The sequence below is a fragment of the Platichthys flesus genome, chromosome 10 (genome assembly GCF_949316205.1).
Source record: "Platichthys flesus chromosome 10, fPlaFle2.1, whole genome shotgun sequence".
Classification (NCBI taxonomy): domain Eukaryota; kingdom Metazoa; phylum Chordata; class Actinopteri; order Pleuronectiformes; family Pleuronectidae; genus Platichthys; species Platichthys flesus.
The window spans coordinates 6,265,925-6,286,169 of NC_084954.1; the positions used below are offsets into that span (position 1 = coordinate 6,265,925).

The 20,245-nt window shown below is 39.5% G+C and overlaps 9 gene segments (V, D, J or C); 2 read left to right on the forward strand and 7 right to left on the reverse strand.

Annotated features, from left to right (window-relative positions):
• The window catches only part of LOC133961800 (Ig kappa chain V-III region MOPC 63-like), an 80,826-nt gene extending 61,645 nt beyond the window's left edge, over positions 1–19,181 (forward strand). Inside the window, 2 exon segments of the V gene segment in view lie at positions 17,816–17,853; positions 18,635–19,181. Coding sequence covers positions 17,816–17,853; positions 18,635–18,957 — 361 coding nt within the window.
• LOC133961803 (Ig kappa chain V-III region MOPC 63-like) overlaps positions 1–20,245 on the forward strand; it is a 92,952-nt gene that overhangs the window by 51,188 nt on the left and 21,519 nt on the right.
• The window catches only part of LOC133961801 (Ig kappa chain V-III region MOPC 63-like), an 84,231-nt gene that overhangs the window by 49,897 nt on the left and 14,089 nt on the right, over positions 1–20,245 (reverse strand).
• Positions 1–20,245, reverse strand: part of LOC133961798 (Ig kappa chain V-V region MOPC 21-like) — a 67,163-nt gene that overhangs the window by 36,396 nt on the left and 10,522 nt on the right.
• On the reverse strand, positions 1,078–1,996 carry LOC133961812 (immunoglobulin lambda variable 3-25-like). The segment is given in 2 exon segments: positions 1,078–1,550; positions 1,644–1,996. Coding segments are annotated over 2 exon segments (363 nt in total).
• On the reverse strand, positions 2,698–3,616 carry LOC133961813 (immunoglobulin lambda variable 3-25-like). The segment is given in 2 exon segments: positions 2,698–3,170; positions 3,264–3,616. Coding segments are annotated over 2 exon segments (363 nt in total).
• LOC133961814 (immunoglobulin lambda variable 3-25-like) lies at positions 4,318–5,236 on the reverse strand. The segment is given in 2 exon segments: positions 4,318–4,790; positions 4,884–5,236. Coding segments are annotated over 2 exon segments (363 nt in total).
• LOC133961811 (immunoglobulin lambda variable 3-25-like) lies at positions 5,938–6,856 on the reverse strand. The segment is given in 2 exon segments: positions 5,938–6,410; positions 6,504–6,856. Coding segments are annotated over 2 exon segments (363 nt in total).
• LOC133961815 (immunoglobulin lambda variable 3-25-like) lies at positions 7,577–8,476 on the reverse strand. The segment is given in 2 exon segments: positions 7,577–8,030; positions 8,124–8,476. Coding segments are annotated over 2 exon segments (363 nt in total).

Here is a 20,245-nt window from a genome sequence, read left to right on the forward strand (position 1 = left end):
GAAATGTTGCTGAGTGACTGAACCTGTGAAGCTGCAGCAGGCCAGCGTCCAGATGAGGAGGGTGATGAGAGTCATGGTGGTTGTGGTCGACTGACGGGTCTGAGTCCTGCAGAGTTGGAGTCACAGGACTATAAAGCTTCTCAGTTCAGTGGAGGATCAGCTGACGATGCAAAGCCTCCTCTCTATGGAAATGATTCCTCTGCTCTGAGCGGACTGAAGGTGACGTGGGACACAAACTCAGGAGCGTTGCTGTTTGGATTTACACTAAATATGAAGAAGCACAATTGAGGGTCGTCAGCATCTGGATTCAAATTGTTTCACTTTCATTGATGCAAATATGTGTATTTCATTCTCCTTGAATTACATAGTGAATAGATTTACAATGGATTTTTCAAGAAATTATGTTTTAATTCTTTTGAAGCATTCTATTTATTTTACAGCTTTCAAATGATGTCAAACTATTTTTCGAAATATTAATTTGTGACCAAGTTAAATCAACATGTTGTCTCTCAATGTTTAGAAGTAACTGTTCACAAATATTCTTTTTTTATTTTTAATTCTTGATGGAAGTTCCAACCAAATTACCTCAATATAAATATTCAGTGTAAATTGTGCAGTTTAACCAGAAACAATTTACTCTTCAGTGGACAGACTGTTGTCCACGGTGCAAAAGTTTTTTGTACGAGCACCTAATGAGTCTGTATCACTGTGGTACACTTTCGGTGGAGGAACCAAACTCGTCAAAGACTGTAAGTACCAGAGATTTTTACTTTTACTGCATTTATAACTTTTATCAAATATTGAACAAGAATTTGATCAAGATCAGAGATTGACTGGCTGATAATTTTGTTGAATTTTTATCAATCTGAGGTAATCTCATATTCTGAGAGAAAGAAATGTAGATCAATATGTATTGGTTGTAATGAATTTATGTCGATAAATCTTTTACATGAAAATTCATCTATTTTCATGTAAAATTATGATTTTTATTCACATGTTTACAACGTTTTAAAATTAAATTTGCTCAAGCTTCAAACTAAATCATAAACTGTTTAAAAATGTTCAGTTTAGAGAATTCTGAACATTTAAAACTGTGAGTTTGTTTCAGTTGTGTTTAGCTTCATTGTCGCTCTGCTTGAAGACTTGTGTTGTGTTCACTGGACCAGTTATTCTCTGTGAAGCAGCAGCAGACCAGTTTCACTTCAGTCAAACTGAGGGAGGTTTTTGTACGGCTCTAAATCACTGTGTGAACTTTCCATCGCCAACACCACCAGCACAGTAATAATCTCCAACATCTTCAGCCTGAACACCGCTGATGGTTAAGGTGGAGCTAGAACCAGAGCCACTGCCACTGAATCGAGAGGAAGTTCCTGAATATAGAACTGTTGTTTGGTATATGAGAAGCTTGGGAGCCTGTCCAGGTTTCTGCTGGTACCAGGACATAACACTACTATGAAAACTGGGGTTGGTGTTACAGGTCAGTGTGACAGTGGATTCTGGAGTAAATGTCACGACTGGAGGCTGAGTCACAGTCATCTGGCCGCTGCATCCTGCACACAAACACAAATCATACATTAATCAGCGGAGGTGAAGAGAGAGAACAGGCAGCGCATCACGTCTGAAATGTTGCTGAGTGACTGAACCTGTGAAGCTGCAGCAGGCCAGCGTCCAGATGAGGAGGGTGATGAGAGTCATGGTGGTTGTGGTCGACTGACGGGTCTGAGTCCTGCAGAGTTGGAGTCACAGGACTATAAAGCTTCTCAGTTCAGTGGAGGATCAGCTGACGATGCAAAGCCTCCTCTCTATGGAAATGATTCCTCTGCTCTGAGCGGACTGAAGGTGACGTGGGACACAAACTCAGGAGCGTTGCTGTTTGGATTTACACTAAATATGAAGAAGCACAATTGAGGGTCGTCAGCATCTGGATTCAAATTGTTTCACTTTCATTGATGCAAATATGTGTATTTCATTCTCCTTGAATTACATAGTGAATAGATTTACAATGGATTTTTCAAGAAATTATGTTTTAATTCTTTTGAAGCATTCTATTTATTTTACAGCTTTCAAATGATGTCAAACTATTTTTCGAAATATTAATTTGTGACCAAGTTAAATCAACATGTTGTCTCTCAATGTTTAGAAGTAACTGTTCACAAATATTCTTTTTTTATTTTTAATTCTTGATGGAAGTTCCAACCAAATTACCTCAATATAAATATTCAGTGTAAATTGTGCAGTTTAACCAGAAACAATTTACTCTTCAGTGGACAGACTGTTGTCCACGGTGCAAAAGTTTTTTGTACGAGCACCTAATGAGTCTGTATCACTGTGGTACACTTTCGGTGGAGGAACCAAACTCGTCAAAGACTGTAAGTACCAGAGATTTTTACTTTTACTGCATTTATAACTTTTATCAAATATTGAACAAGAATTTGATCAAGATCAGAGATTGACTGGCTGATAATTTTGTTGAATTTTTATCAATCTGAGGTAATCTCATATTCTGAGAGAAAGAAATGTAGATCAATATGTATTGGTTGTAATGAATTTATGTCGATAAATCTTTTACATGAAAATTCATCTATTTTCATGTAAAATTATGATTTTTATTCACATGTTTACAACGTTTTAAAATTAAATTTGCTCAAGCTTCAAACTAAATCATAAACTGTTTAAAAATGTTCAGTTTAGAGAATTCTGAACATTTAAAACTGTGAGTTTGTTTCAGTTGTGTTTAGCTTCATTGTCGCTCTGCTTGAAGACTTGTGTTGTGTTCACTGGACCAGTTATTCTCTGTGAAGCAGCAGCAGACCAGTTTCACTTCAGTCAAACTGAGGGAGGTTTTTGTACGGCTCTAAATCACTGTGTGAACTTTCCATCGCCAACACCACCAGCACAGTAATAATCTCCAACATCTTCAGCCTGAACACCGCTGATGGTTAAGGTGGAGCTAGAACCAGAGCCACTGCCACTGAATCGAGAGGAAGTTCCTGAATATAGAACTGTTGTTTGGTATATGAGAAGCTTGGGAGCCTGTCCAGGTTTCTGCTGGTACCAGGACATAACACTACTATGAAAACTGGGGTTGGTGTTACAGGTCAGTGTGACAGTGGATTCTGGAGTAAATGTCACGACTGGAGGCTGAGTCACAGTCATCTGGCCGCTGCATCCTGCACACAAACACAAATCATACATTAATCAGCGGAGGTGAAGAGAGAGAACAGGCAGCGCATCACGTCTGAAATGTTGCTGAGTGACTGAACCTGTGAAGCTGCAGCAGGCCAGCGTCCAGATGAGGAGGGTGATGAGAGTCATGGTGGTTGTGGTCGACTGACGGGTCTGAGTCCTGCAGAGTTGGAGTCACAGGACTATAAAGCTTCTCAGTTCAGTGGAGGATCAGCTGACGATGCAAAGCCTCCTCTCTATGGAAATGATTCCTCTGCTCTGAGCGGACTGAAGGTGACGTGGGACACAAACTCAGGAGCGTTGCTGTTTGGATTTACACTAAATATGAAGAAGCACAATTGAGGGTCGTCAGCATCTGGATTCAAATTGTTTCACTTTCATTGATGCAAATATGTGTATTTCATTCTCCTTGAATTACATAGTGAATAGATTTACAATGGATTTTTCAAGAAATTATGTTTTAATTCTTTTGAAGCATTCTATTTATTTTACAGCTTTCAAATGATGTCAAACTATTTTTCGAAATATTAATTTGTGACCAAGTTAAATCAACATGTTGTCTCTCAATGTTTAGAAGTAACTGTTCACAAATATTCTTTTTTTATTTTTAATTCTTGATGGAAGTTCCAACCAAATTACCTCAATATAAATATTCAGTGTAAATTGTGCAGTTTAACCAGAAACAATTTACTCTTCAGTGGACAGACTGTTGTCCACGGTGCAAAAGTTTTTTGTACGAGCACCTAATGAGTCTGTATCACTGTGGTACACTTTCGGTGGAGGAACCAAACTCGTCAAAGACTGTAAGTACCAGAGATTTTTACTTTTACTGCATTTATAACTTTTATCAAATATTGAACAAGAATTTGATCAAGATCAGAGATTGACTGGCTGATAATTTTGTTGAATTTTTATCAATCTGAGGTAATCTCATATTCTGAGAGAAAGAAATGTAGATCAATATGTATTGGTTGTAATGAATTTATGTCGATAAATCTTTTACATGAAAATTCATCTATTTTCATGTAAAATTATGATTTTTATTCACATGTTTACAACGTTTTAAAATTAAATTTGCTCAAGCTTCAAACTAAATCATAAACTGTTTAAAAATGTTCAGTTTAGAGAATTCTGAACATTTAAAACTGTGAGTTTGTTTCAGTTGTGTTTAGCTTCATTGTCGCTCTGCTTGAAGACTTGTGTTGTGTTCACTGGACCAGTTATTCTCTGTGAAGCAGCAGCAGACCAGTTTCACTTCAGTCAAACTGAGGGAGGTTTTTGTACGGCTCTAAATCACTGTGTGAACTTTCCATCGCCAACACCACCAGCACAGTAATAATCTCCAACATCTTCAGCCTGAACACCGCTGATGGTTAAGGTGGAGCTAGAACCAGAGCCACTGCCACTGAATCGAGAGGAAGTTCCTGAATATAGAACTGTTGTTTGGTATATGAGAAGCTTGGGAGCCTGTCCAGGTTTCTGCTGGTACCAGGACATAACACTACTATGAAAACTGGGGTTGGTGTTACAGGTCAGTGTGACAGTGGATTCTGGAGTAAATGTCACGACTGGAGGCTGAGTCACAGTCATCTGGCCGCTGCATCCTGCACACAAACACAAATCATACATTAATCAGCGGAGGTGAAGAGAGAGAACAGGCAGCGCATCACGTCTGAAATGTTGCTGAGTGACTGAACCTGTGAAGCTGCAGCAGGCCAGCGTCCAGATGAGGAGGGTGATGAGAGTCATGGTGGTTGTGGTCGACTGACGGGTCTGAGTCCTGCAGAGTTGGAGTCACAGGACTATAAAGCTTCTCAGTTCAGTGGAGGATCAGCTGACGATGCAAAGCCTCCTCTCTATGGAAATGATTCCTCTGCTCTGAGCGGACTGAAGGTGACGTGGGACACAAACTCAGGAGCGTTGCTGTTTGGATTTACACTAAATATGAAGAAGCACAATTGAGGGTCGTCAGCATCTGGATTCAAATTGTTTCACTTTCATTGATGCAAATATGTGTATTTCATTCTCCTTGAATTACATAGTGAATAGATTTACAATGGATTTTTCAAGAAATTATGTTTTAATTCTTTTGAAGCATTCTATTTATTTTACAGCTTTCAAATGATGTCAAACTATTTTTCGAAATATTAATTTGTGACCAAGTTAAATCAACATGTTGTCTCTCAATGTTTAGAAGTAACTGTTCACAAATATTCTTTTTTTATTTTTAATTCTTGATGGAAGTTCCAACCAAATTACCTCAATATAAATATTCAGTGTAAATTGTGCAGTTTAACCAGAAACAATTTACTCTTCAGTGGACAGACTGTTGTCCACGGTGCAAAAGTTTTTTGTACGAGCACCTAATGAGTCTGTATCACTGTGGTACACTTTCGGTGGAGGAACCAAACTCGTCAAAGACTGTAAGTACCAGAGATTTTTACTTTTACTGCATTTATAACTTTTATCAAATATTGAACAAGAATTTGATCAAGATCAGAGATTGACTGGCTGATAATTTTGTTGAATTTTTATCAATCTGAGGTAATCTCATATTCTGAGAGAAAGAAATGTAGATCAATATGTATTGGTTGTAATGAATTTATGTCGATAAATCTTTTACATGAAAATTCATCTATTTTCATGTAAAATTATGATTTTTATTCACATGTTTACAACGTTTTAAAATTAAATTTGCTCAAGCTTCAAACTAAATCATAAACTGTTTAAAAATGTTCAGTTTAGAGAATTCTGAACATTTAAAACTGTGAGTTTGTTTCAGTTGTGTTTAGCTTCATTGTCGCTCTGCTTGAAGACTTGTGTTGTGTTCACTGGACCAGTTATTCTCTGTGAAGCAGCAGCAGACCAGTTTCACTTCAGTCAAACTGAGGGAGGTTTTTGTACGGCTCTAAATCACTGTGTGAACTTTCCATCGCCAACACCACCAGCACAGTAATAATCTCCAACATCTTCAGCCTGAACACCGCTGATGGTTAAGGTGGAGCTAGAACCAGAGCCACTGCCACTGAATCGAGAGGAAGTTCCTGAATATAGAACTGTTGTTTGGTATATGAGAAGCTTGGGAGCCTGTCCAGGTTTCTGCTGGTACCAGGACATAACACTACTATGAAAACTGGGGTTGGTGTTACAGGTCAGTGTGACAGTGGATTCTGGAGTAAATGTCACGACTGGAGGCTGAGTCACAGTCATCTGGCCGCTGCATCCTGCACACAAACACAAATCATACATTAATCAGCGGAGGTGAAGAGAGAGAACAGGCAGCGCATCACGTCTGAAATGTTGCTGAGTGACTGAACCTGTGAAGCTGCAGCAGGCCAGCGTCCAGATGAGGAGGGTGATGAGAGTCATGGTGGTTGTGGTCGACTGACGGGTCTGAGTCCTGCAGAGTTGGAGTCACAGGACTATAAAGCTTCTCAGTTCAGTGGAGGATCAGCTGACGATGCAAAGCCTCCTCTCTATGGAAATGATTCCTCTGCTCTGAGCGGACTGAAGGTGACGTGGGACACAAACTCAGGAGCGTTGCTGTTTGGATTTACACTAAATATGAAGAAGCACAATTGAGGGTCGTCAGCATCTGGATTCAAATTGTTTCACTTTCATTGATGCAAATATGTGTATTTCATTCTCCTTGAATTACATAGTGAATAGATTTACAATGGATTTTTCAAGAAATTATGTTTTAATTCTTTTGAAGCATTCTATTTATTTTACAGCTTTCAAATGATGTCAAACTATTTTTCGAAATATTAATTTGTGACCAAGTTAAATCAACATGTTGTCTCTCAATGTTTAGAAGTAACTGTTCACAAATATTCTTTTTTTATTTTTAATTCTTGATGGAAGTTCCAACCAAATTACCTCAATATAAATATTCAGTGTAAATTGTGCAGTTTAACCAGAAACAATTTACTCTTCAGTGGACAGACTGTTGTCCACGGTGCAAAAGTTTTTTGTACGAGCACCTAATGAGTCTGTATCACTGTGGTACACTTTCGGTGGAGGAACCAAACTCGTCAAAGACTGTAAGTACCAGAGATTTTTACTTTTACTGCATTTATAACTTTTATCAAATATTGAACAAGAATTTGATCAAGATCAGAGATTGACTGGCTGATAATTTTGTTGAATTTTTATCAATCTGAGGTAATCTCATATTCTGAGAGAAAGAAATGTAGATCAATATGTATTGGTTGTAATGAATTTATGTCGATAAATCTTTTACATGAAAATTCATCTATTTTCATGTAAAATTATGATTTTTATTCACATGTTTACAACGTTTTAAAATTAAATTTGCTCAAGCTTCAAACTAAATCATAAACTGTTTAAAAATGTTCAGTTTAGAGAATTCTGAACATTTAAAACTGTGAGTTTGTTTCAGTTGTGTTTAGCTTCATTGTCGCTCTGCTTGAAGACTTGTGTTGTGTTCACTGGACCAGTTATTCTCTGTGAAGCAGCAGCAGACCAGTTTCACTTCAGTCAAACTGAGGGAGGTTTTTGTACGGCTCTAAATCACTGTGTGAACTTTCCATCGCCAACACCACCAGCACAGTAATAATCTCCAACATCTTCAGCCTGAACACCGCTGATGGTTAAGGTGGAGCTAGAACCAGAGCCACTGCCACTGAATCGAGAGGAAGTTCCTGAATATAGAACTGTTGTTTGGTATATGAGAAGCTTGGGAGCCTGTCCAGGTTTCTGCTGGTACCAGGACATAACACTACTATGAAAACTGGGGTTGGTGTTACAGGTCAGTGTGACAGTGGATTCTGGAGTAAATGTCACGACTGGAGGCTGAGTCACAGTCATCTGGCCGCTGCATCCTGCACACAAACACAAATCATACATTAATCAGCGGAGGTGAAGAGAGAGAACAGGCAGCGCATCACGTCTGAAATGTTGCTGAGTGACTGAACCTGTGAAGCTGCAGCAGGCCAGCGTCCAGATGAGGAGGGTGATGAGAGTCATGGTGGTTGTGGTCGACTGACGGGTCTGAGTCCTGCAGAGTTGGAGTCACAGGACTATAAAGCTTCTCAGTTCAGTGGAGGATCAGCTGACGATGCAAAGCCTCCTCTCTATGGAAATGATTCCTCTGCTCTGAGCGGACTGAAGGTGACGTGGGACACAAACTCAGGAGCGTTGCTGTTTGGATTTACACTAAATATGAAGAAGCACAATTGAGGGTCGTCAGCATCTGGATTCAAATTGTTTCACTTTCATTGATGCAAATATGTGTATTTCATTCTCCTTGAATTACATAGTGAATAGATTTACAATGGATTTTTCAAGAAATTATGTTTTAATTCTTTTGAAGCATTCTATTTATTTTACAGCTTTCAAATGATGTCAAACTATTTTTCGAAATATTAATTTGTGACCAAGTTAAATCAACATGTTGTCTCTCAATGTTTAGAAGTAACTGTTCACAAATATTCTTTTTTTATTTTTAATTCTTGATGGAAGTTCCAACCAAATTACCTCAATATAAATATTCAGTGTAAATTGTGCAGTTTAACCAGAAACAATTTACTCTTCAGTGGACAGACTGTTGTCCACGGTGCAAAAGTTTTTTGTACGAGCACCTAATGAGTCTGTATCACTGTGGTACACTTTCGGTGGAGGAACCAAACTCGTCAAAGACTGTAAGTACCAGAGATTTTTACTTTTACTGCATTTATAACTTTTATCAAATATTGAACAAGAATTTGATCAAGATCAGAGATTGACTGGCTGATAATTTTGTTGAATTTTTATCAATCTGAGGTAATCTCATATTCTGAGAGAAAGAAATGTAGATCAATATGTATTGGTTGTAATGAATTTATGTCGATAAATCTTTTACATGAAAATTCATCTATTTTCATGTAAAATTATGATTTTTATTCACATGTTTACAACGTTTTAAAATTAAATTTGCTCAAGCTTCAAACTAAATCATAAACTGTTTAAAAATGTTCAGTTTAAATTGCTAAAAAATATTTTGGCACAAAAATCAGATGTTGAACACAAACAGGATTTTATCAGTAGATGCAGCTCAGCTTTGTGTTCACGCTTCATGTGGTGAAAAGGAAGTGAAAGAAACAGACGACAAAGGTTTGAACTGTTTTCACACCAGTGTTTCAGCTCTGTGAGTTTAAACAGAAGAAAATCATCTCAGGGACGAGTTCTTCACTGTCACATGTTGAGAAACAGACGTGAAGACGTCCTCAATAATCATCAATAATCATTATCAGTGAACCTTCTCAGCCACATTGACACTTGAACCCTGCGGCTGATGGTCTGACTCTGAGTGAATGATGTTCAACAGTAGAAGTTCTTCTGTTTCATTTGATAACATACAAGAATTCACCTGTACATCATTTTCCTTCATCCTCATCCCTTTGTCTTTTCTCCCCTCTCTCTCCTCCAGTGGGTGTGGTGCGGCCCACCCTGACCCTCCTCCCCCCCTCCAGTGAAGAGCTGCAGCAGGGCACTGCCACTCTGGTGTGTATGGCCAGCGGGGGCTTCCCCTCAGCCTGGAGCCTGGGATGGAAGGTGGGGGGCAGCATCAGGTCCACAGGGGTGTCTCACAGCCCGGGGGTCCTGGGAGGGGGCGGTCACTACAGCTGGAGCAGCACCATGAGCCTCCCTGCAGACCAGTGGAGGAAGGCGGGCTCAGTGAGCTGTGAGGCCAGTCTGGACGGACAGAGCCCTGTCACTCAAACCCTGGACCCTGACCTCTGCTCGGAGTAGAGAGACGACCGGATGGAGTCATTGTGCTCTACTGTGGGTCCGTTTGATTTACATGTGTTCTACTGCAGCTCTGCATGTCTTCATGTCTTTTCTTCATCTCATTATGACAGTCCAATGCTGTATTGTGCTACTTTTGAAACAAGAATAAACATTTCATGTTCTCATGTCATTTGTATCTCACATTTCTATTTTTACTTTACTCAAATAAAATATATCATCACCAACATCTGCTTCTGTTTTATTTTTTCTAATGCAAAAGTTATTAATGTAAATCTGTGTTTACTTCTACTTAGACAGTTATTTCTCTTGTGTGGATCTGCATGAAAACCATGTTTCTGACTTCTGAGTTGAACATTGAACAAAATTATGAAAATCACAAAAGTATCACATTAGTAGTTTGTAAGACTTTCCTCATAATTCTTATTCTAGTCAATAAGTGACAGAAGTAAAAGTTTATAGTGAAGCCTGAGAAATTAAAGGGAAATTACAGATTCAGCATAAGAGTTAATTAGATATTCTGTTCCAGCCATGTTGTGATGTGTGAGTGCTGAATTGTAATTTGAATGTTTGATTATAATAATCATCATATCACTAATTTTTTGAAGTGTAACAGAATCAAATTGAGGATTCAATCCGATAAATAAACATCTGGCAACAATTAGTCATCTCATGAAGTTGATAAATAATCACAATTGTTTCTGATTATTCTGGTTTTAAACTTGCAGGATGTGCTGGTTGTATGAGCTCAATGTGTTTTATAATACATCGAATATAATCTGTGTGTTTATTGTTGTTGTCTGTTGTCTCTAGTAGAGGCAGGTTTTTTACGATAGAGCTCAGTTTACAACACGTGCAACTCGGCCGTTCAACGCAGCGTTCACTGCTCCACCAGAGAATCACCATGAAAACTCTTTGTGGGACTCCAGGGGCGTTTCAAGGGACTTCAGGGGCATCAGGCAAAAGGGACCTGGGGAGCCTACATTGACCCAAACACCCCCCTACAAAGAAACACATGAACAGCGTCATTACAATCTTCAAACAAATATCATACAGTCAAAATTAAAAAGTACATATCTGTGCGTCTTCATAAATAATAGTGAAGTTGAAGGTAACCCATCCCTCCCCCTCCTCATTTGATACAGACATTAAGAAGTTGTAAGTTTCAACTTAAAATTTGTTGCAATGGGCATTTTTTATGAGAATTCGGAACATTTACAACTTTGAGTTTGTTTCAGTTGTGTTTAGCTTCATTGTCGCTCTGCTTGAAGACTTGTGTTGTGTTCACTGGACCAGTTATTTTCTGTGCAGCTGCAGCAGACCAGTTTCACTTCAGTCAAACTGAGTGGAGGTTTTTGTACGGCTATAAATCACTGTGTGGACACTCCACTGCCATGATAACCTACACAGTAATAATCTCCAACATCTTCAGCCTGAACACCGCTGATGGTTAAGGTGAAGCTAGAACCAGAGCCACTGCCACTGAATCGAGAGGGAGTTCCTGAATGTAGAGTTGTTGCATAGTATATAAGAAGCTTGGGAGTCTGTCCAGGTTTCTGCTGGTACCAGGACGTATAATCACTAGTAACACTGGGGTTGGTGTTACAGGTCAGTGTGACAGTGGATCCTGGAGTAAATGTCACGACTGGAGGCTGAGTCACAGTCATCTGGCCGCTGCATCCTGCACACAAACACAAATCATACATTAATCAGCGGAGGTGAAGAGAGAGAACAGGCAGCGCATCACGTCTGAAATGTTGCTGAGTGACTGAACCTGTGAATTTGCAGCAGGCCAGCGTCCAGATGAGGAGGGTGATGAGAGTCATGGTGGTTGTGGTCGACTGACGGGTCTGAGTCCTGCAGAGTTGGAGTCACAGGACTATAAAGCTTCTCAGTTCAGTGGAGGATCAGCTGACGATGCAAAGCCTCCTCTCTATGGAAATGATTCCTCTGCTCTGAGCGGACTGAAGGTGACATGGGACACAAACTCAGGAGCGTTGCTGTTTGGATTTACACTAAATATGAAGAAGCAGAATTGAGGGTCGTCAGCATCTGGATTTAAATTGTGTCACTTTCATTGATGCAAATATGAGTGAGTAGATGTACAAAAAACTATTTTAAAAACTCTTTTGAAGCATCCTGTTTATTTAACAGCCTTCAAATTATGTCAAACTTATTTTCGAAATTTAAATTCAGGACAAAGTTAAATTTACTTGTTGTCACTTAATGTTCAGAAGTAACAAAAATGTTAACAAATATTTTATCATCAAAATTATTGAAGTGCAGACGTTAATGATAATGAAGTAATAAAGTTTATGTTCAACACCCCCCCCACCACCACCTCACGCTCATCTTACGTTCAGACTCTGTGTGACTTTAACTCTGAGGAGCAGCGATGCATCAAATTCATGCAAATACATTTGAGTGCACCTGTCTTTATGAAACTGAGAGGAAGAGGTGACGCTGAGTGAGAACATGTGGACATCACATGAAGGAACTTTCACTTCCTTTTCTGACTTTAAAAAGTTCTGGTCTGCACACATGGGAGAAGTTTGTCTTCAAGGCTTTTTACCAGAAAACATTTGAATGTGATTGTTGTTAATGGACTATTTCATCCCAAACCAAGAAATGTACCAAAGTCTGACCAAGTGATTTTGTTTCCTCAACTAAATCCAACTGTGACTGAACACTGAAGACAGGAAGCTGCTCTGGGAGTAACTCTCTCCCTCAGGAATATCCCTTCATGTCTATGAGTAGATGCACACTTCCCTCTGCTGGCAGTTCACCATCATCATTAACTCCATCATGGTGTGAGGCTGATTTTGTTTTCTGTCCTTGTTCAACCTTTTCATCACCATGTACATCAGTCATTTCATGCAGCTCTGATATTAGGGAAAGAAGTAAGTAAGTACGTGTCATCTGACCTAAGCGACCCCAGGTCTCTGTTTTATTTAAGTATCAATCAGACTAAATGTGACAGTGAAGTTTACGAGTATCAGGCTCATTCGAATACTTTGTAAAAAAAAAAAAAAATTAAGTTTAACATTTCAATTCCATTAAAACTGAGCAAACTACATCTGCTAATAAAGATAAAACCATGTGAATAAAAAGAGCTGCAAAATGCATCATGAGGCCTAAAGAGACCTTAGTCAGATAGACCGTCTATATGAAGATATACAGTGCATTGCATAAGTATTCACCCCTCTTGGACTTTTCTACATTTTGTCATGGTATAACCACAGTTCATTATTTATTTCATTGTGATGTTATGTAATGGCTCCATCACAAAATAGTCCATCATTTGGAAGTGGGGGGAAATATTACATGGATTTCAAAATTATTTACAAATAAAAATCTGAAAAGTGTTGAGTGCACATGTATTCACCCCTTTTACTGTGTGACCCCTAACAAAGATCTGGTGTGAACAATTGCCTTCACAATTCACATTTGCAAGTCACATAATAAGTAGATAGGGTCCACATGTCTGCAATTTAATCTCAGTATGGATACATCTGTTCCGTGAAGGACTCAGAGTTGATATAGATCATTCCTGAACAAACAGAATCATGAAGACCAAGGACCTCAGCAAAAAGGTCAGGGATAAAGTTGTGGAGAGGTATGAAGCAGGGTTAGGTTTTTAAAAAAAAATCCCAAGCTTTGAACATCTCCATTAGTCGTGTACTCCACAAATCTGTCCTTTATGGAAGAGTGACATGAAGAAAGCCGTAGTTGAAAGGGAACCATAAGAAATCCCGTTTGGAGTTTACCACAGGCCATGTGGGAGACACAGCCAACATGTGGAAGAAGGTGCTCTGGTCATATGAGACCAAAATTGAACTTTTTTGCCTCAATGTAAAACCCTCCTCCTCCCCTCCAGTGAAGAACTGAAGCAGGGCACTGCCACTATGGTGTGTATGGCCAGCGGGGGCTTCCCCTCAGCCTGGAGCCTGGGCTGGAAGGTGGGGGGCAGCAGCAGGTCCTCAGGGGTGTCTCACAACCCGGGGGTCCTGGAGGGAACCGGCCACTACAGCTGAAGCAGCACCTTGAGCCTCCCTGCAGACCAGTGGAGGAAGGCGGGCTCAGTGAGCTGTGAGGCCAGTCTGGACGGACAGAGCCCTGTCGCTCAAACCCTGGACCCTGACCTCTGCTCGGAGTAGAGAGACGACCGGATGGAGTCATTGTGCTCTACTGTGGGTCTGTTTGATTTACATGTGTTCTACTGCAGCTCTGCATGTCTTCATGTCTTTTCTTCAACTCATTATGACAGTCCAATGCTGTATTGTGCTACTTTCGAAACAAGAATAAATATTCCATGTTCTCATGTCATTTGTTTTTCACATTTCTATTTTTACTTTACTAAAATAAAATATATCATCACCAACATCTGCTTCTGTGTTCTATTTTCTGAGGCAAAAAATTATCTAAATCTGTGTTTTACTTCTACTTAGACAGTAATTTCTCTTGTGTGGATCTGCATGAAAACCATGTTTCTGACTTCTGAGTTGAATATTGAACAAAATGATGAAAATCACGAAAGTATCACATTAGTAGTTTGTAGGACTTTCCTCATAATTCATATTATTGTCAATAAGTGACAGAACTAACAGTTAATTAGATATTCTGTTCCCTCCATGTTCTGATGTGTGAGTGCTTAATGGTAATGCAATTTTGAATCGCTATTCAATGAGGTGTAACAGAATCTAATGACAATTAGAGGCGATAAATAAATATCTGACAACATTTAGTCTTAAAATGAAATCAATAAATAACCACAATTGTTTCTGATTACTCTGGTTTTAAACTTGCAGGATGTGCTGGTTGTATGAGCCTAATGTGTTTTATAATACATCGTATATATTCTCAGTCTTTATTGTAGTTTTCTGTTAGAACTCATTCTGTAGAGCAGTGGTTCTCAACCTTTTTTCAGTGAAGTACCCCCTTTGAAGAAAAAATTCTGCTGAGTACCCCCTGACCAGCGCAAAGCATTTTTGGTTGAAAGAAAGATGTAATGTGATTTATTAATCCTTGTAACTAGACACATTCAAATTTAAAACTCCATCAATTTCCATAACATTGCTCATTTGTAGTGGTCTCTCTTGAACTATTTGGAAATAAAAAGATGTAAAAATAACTTAAGACTTTTATTATTATCTCAATATAAATAAAGATTTGTGCACATCAAAAATAATTATCAACTTAAAGTGACCTCTTTTGGGATCATAATAAAGATATGTTCTCAAACTGAACTCATGAACTTAATTATAGCTAAACACTTCTTCCAAAAAAAATTATCATTAACTTAGTTTTAAATAAAAGATTAGCTCAAAATTTTTTTTTTATATTTATCATCTTAAAATATCTTCTTTAAGGATCGAAAAGATTACTGACAGGTAGCTTGTTTCCGCTTGCTTCTGGGAGGCTTTTTGCATCGTGTCTTGAGATGACCTGAATTCAGAAAGTTTCCTCTTAAAAAACTCAGGTGGCTTAGCAACATGACTTTCATGTTTTGTCTGGAGATACCGCTGAAGATGTGGTGGCTTAATGCCACTGTTGGCTAATCTCTCCCCACAGAAAAAAACAAAAAGTGTAAATAACCCAATCTATGTTAATGTTAATATTGGTTAAGTGTCTTTCTGTTATTTTATTGTGAAATATTTGTTCGCTTTAAGTTCACACAATTTCATTTCCGCTTTTGTATTACAGGCTTTTATTTTGAAAGGGTACCGGTAGAGACGCGGACTTCTTGTTATGAATCATTAACTTCACAACGGAAAACTTTTACGTATTAGCGCCCCTTCGAAAAGGCACAAGCTCTCACGGTGTTGTTTAGGGAAGGCTCTCTGCTCTGGTTTCGCCTTCTTTGGCGCTTGTCCCTCCGTGTTTCAGCAGCATTGCTGCTGCACTTCAACTCGACTCCATTGTTGAAGTTTTCAAGGCAGGTGATGACAGGCGATGACAGGTGGCGTGTGCCAGGTTGGGTCAAACCATCGGTATGGGGGAGATTCTGTTTTTTTAGGATAATTAAATTGAAAAGCCTACTGAATATAAAATTTAGTTCATAAACTTACACTTATATTAAATTGAATATTTGTTAAGTAACAATTTTTCAAGGGTTTTTGAATGGATGCTAATTTTAAATATAAAAAAAAAATAATCCCAAGTACCCCCTGGAGTACCTTCAAGTACCCCCAGGGGTACGCGTACCCCCATTTGAGAATCACTGCTGTAGAGCAACTAGTTGAGGCAGGTTTTTTACGATACAGCTCCGTTTACAACACGTGCAACTCGGCCGGTCAACGCAGCGTTTACTGCTCCGCCAGAGAATCACCATGAAAACTCATTTGTGGGACTCCAGGGGCGTTTCAAGGGACTTTAGGGGCCTCAGGCAAAAGGGACCTGGGGAGCCTACATTGACCCAAACACCCCCCTACAATGAAACACATGAACTACATCATTACAAACTTTAAACAAATTGATTATCATCTAAATTAAAAAGTGCAGACCTGTGCATCCACGTACAGGATAGTGATGTAATAAAGTCTAGTAAATAAAGTAGAAAATATAAATATGACAAAGTTGGTTTCATGGGGCTTTGTCTGGAGATTTCTTAACATTTAAAACTGTGAGTTTGTTTCAGTTGTTTTTAGCTTCATTGTCGCTCTGCTTGAAGACTTGTGTTGTGTTCACTGGACCAGTTATTCTCTGTGCAGCTGCAGCAGACCAGTTTCACTTCAGTCAAACTGAGGGAGGTTTTTGTACGGCTCTAAATCACTGTGTGAACACATATGCTCCATTTACTACATGGAAGCTCTGACAGTAATACTCTCCAACATCTTCAGCCTGAACATCGCTGATGGTTAAGGTGAAGCTAGAACCAGAGTTACTGCCACTTCCACTGAATCGAGAGAGAGTTCCTGTATATAGAGTTGATATATCGTATATAAGAAGCTTCGGAGTTTGTCCAGGTTTCTGCTGGTACCAGGACAAATCATCACTATGAATCCCTGGGTTGGTTTTACAGGTCAGCGTGACAGTGGATCCTGGAGTAAAGGTCACGACTGGAGGCTGAGTCACAGTCACCTGGCCGCTGCATCCTGCACACAAACACAAATCATACATTAATCAGCGGAGGTGAAGACAGAGAACAGGCAGCGCATCACGTCTGAAATGTTGCTGAGTGACTGAACCTGTGAAGCTGCAGCAGGCCAGCGTCCAGATGAGGAGGGTGATGAGAGTCATGGTGGTTGTGGTCGACTGACGGGTCTGAGTCCTGCAGAGTTGGAGTCACAGGACTATAAAGCTTCTCAGTTCAGTGGAGGATCAGCTGACGATGCAAAGCCTCCTCTCTATGGAAATGATTCCTCTGCTCTGAGCGGACTGAAGGTGACGTGGGACACAAACTCAGGAGCGTTGCTGTTTGGATTTACACTAAATATGAAGAAGCACAATTGAGGGTCGACAGCATCTGGATTCAAATTTTGTCACTTTCATTGATGCAAATATGTGTATTTCATTCCCTTGAATTACAGAGTGAGTAGTCGTGAAATTGAATTTTTAAAATTTTTTGGTTTAATTCTTTTGAAGCATCCTGTTTGTTTTACAGCTTTCAAATGATGTCAAACAGTTTTTTCGAAATATTAATTCAATACAAAGTTAAATCGACTTTTTGTCTCTCAATGTTCAGAAGTAACAAAAATTTGAAATTATTTTTATTTTAATTTCTAAATCTTGATAATATTTCCAGCCACAGCACCTCAATGTAAATATTCAGTGTAAATTGTGTAGTTTTACCAGAAACAAGTGACTCTTCAGTGGACAGACTGTTGTTCACGGTGCAGGAGGTTTTTGTACGAGCACCTAATGAGTCTGTATCACTGTGGTGGACTTTCGGTGGAGGAACCAAACTTGACAAAGACTGTAAGTACCAGAGATTTTTACTTTGTGCATTTATAACTTTGATCAAATAATGAACAAGAATTTGATCAAGTTCAGAGATTGACTGGCCGATAATTTTGATGAATTTTTATCAATCTGAGGTAATCTCATATCCTGAGTAAAAGATATGAAGATCAATATTTATTGGTCGAAATCAGTTTATGTAGATTAATACATTCATAGAAACACACTGAAACAAATGTTTCATCTATATTCATGTACAATGATGATTTTTATTTACATGTTTAAAATGTTTTAAGATAGAATTTGCTCAAGCTTCAAGCTAAATCATAAACTGTTTAAAATTTTTTAGTTTGAATTGATCAAACATATTTTGGCACAAAAATCAGATGTTGAACACAAACAGGATTTTATCAGTAGATGCAGCTCAGCTTTGTGTTCACGCTTCATGTGGTGAAAAGGAAGTGAAAGAAACAGACGACAAAGGTTTGAACGGTTTTCACACCAGTGTTTCAGCTCTGTGAGTTTAAACAGAAGAAAATCATCTCAGGGACGAGTTCTTCACTGTCACACGTTGAGAAACAGACGTGAAGACGTCCTCAATAATCATCAATAATCATTATCAGTGAACCTTCTCAGCCACATTGACACTTGAACCCTGCGGCTGATGGTCTGACACTGAGTGAATGATGTTCAACAGTAGAAGTTCTTCTGTTTCATTTTATAAAATACAAGAAGTCACCTGTACGTCATTTTCCTTCATCCTCATCCCTTTGTCTTTTCTCCCCTCTCTCTCCTCCAGTGGGTGTGGTGCGGCCCACCCTGACCCTCCTCCCCCCCTCCAGTGAAGAGCTGCAGCAGGGCACTGCCACTCTGGTGTGTATGGCCAGCGGGGGCTCCCCCTCAGCCTGGAGCCTGGGCTGGAAGGTGGGGGGCAGCATCAGGTCAACAGGGGTGTCTCACACCCCGGGGGTCCTGGGGGGGGGCGGTCACTACAGCTGGAGCAGCACCTTGAGCCTCCCTGCAGACCAGTGGAGGAAGGCGGGCTCAGTGAGCTGTGAGGCCAGTCTGGACGGACAGAGCCCTGTCACTCAAACCCTGGACCCTGACCTCTGCTCGGAGTAGAGAGACGACCGGATGGAGTGATTGTGCTCTACTGTGGGTCTGTTTGATTCACATTTGTTCTACTGCAGCTCTATATGTCTTCATGTCTTTTCTTCAACTCATTATGACAGTCCAATGCTGTATTGTGCTACTTTTGAAACAAGAATAAATATTCCATGTTCTCATGTCATTTGTTTTTCACATTTCTATTTTTACTTTACTAAAATAAAATATATCATCACCAACATCTGCTTCTGTTTTATTTTTTCTGTGGCAAAAGTTATTAATGTAAATCTGTGTTTTACTTCTACTTAGACATCTGCACGAAAACCATGTTCTTGACTTCTGAGTTGACATTGAACAAAATGATGAAAATCACGAAAGTATCACGTTAGTAGTTTGTAAGACTTTCATCATAATTCATATTATTGTCAATAAGTGACAGAAGTGAAAACTTATAATGAAACCTGAAAAATAAAGGGAAATTACACATTCAGCATAAGAGTTAATTAGATATTCTGTTCTATCAATGTTCTGATGTGTGAGTGCTTAATTGTAATTCGCTTTTGAAAGTGTGATAATAATAATCATCATATCACTATTTGATGAAGTGTAACAGAATCTAAATGACAATTAAAGTCAATAAAGAAATATCTGGCAACATTGAGTCATCAAATGAAATTGATTAAAAACCACAATTGTTTCAGATTATTCTGGTTTAAACTTGCAGGATGTACTGGGGCTCCAATACTAGGAACATGTGGGCCGGACCGAGAACCATCACAGACTACAAAGCCAAGACCAGCAGTGCTGATGTACTGTCTGTATCTCTCCCAGAGGATCTGAACACTTTTTATGCACGCTTTGAGAGTAACTCCCCGGCTGCGGAGATCGAAGAGGCCCAGGAGGACCGCTGCCCCCCAGTCATATCCAGGGCAGACGTGTGGAAATCCCTCTACCGGATCAACACACTCAAGGCACCTGGACCTGATGGGATCCCCGGCCGAGCTCTCAAGGTGTGTGCAGATCAGCTGGCAGATGTGTTCACAGACATCTTCAACCTGTCACTGCTCCAGTCTGTAGTCCCTGCATGCTTCAAGAAGACAATCATTGTCCCTGTTCCCAAAAAAACTAAAATCCTCTGCTTGAACGACCACCGCCCAGTAGCACTCACTTCCATCATCATGAAGTGCTTTGAGCGGCTGGTCCAACCATTCATCACCTCCTCCCTCCCTGACTCTCTGGACCCTCTTCAGTTTGCCTACAGGTCAAATAGGTCGACTGCAGATGCCATCTCCCTCACCCTACA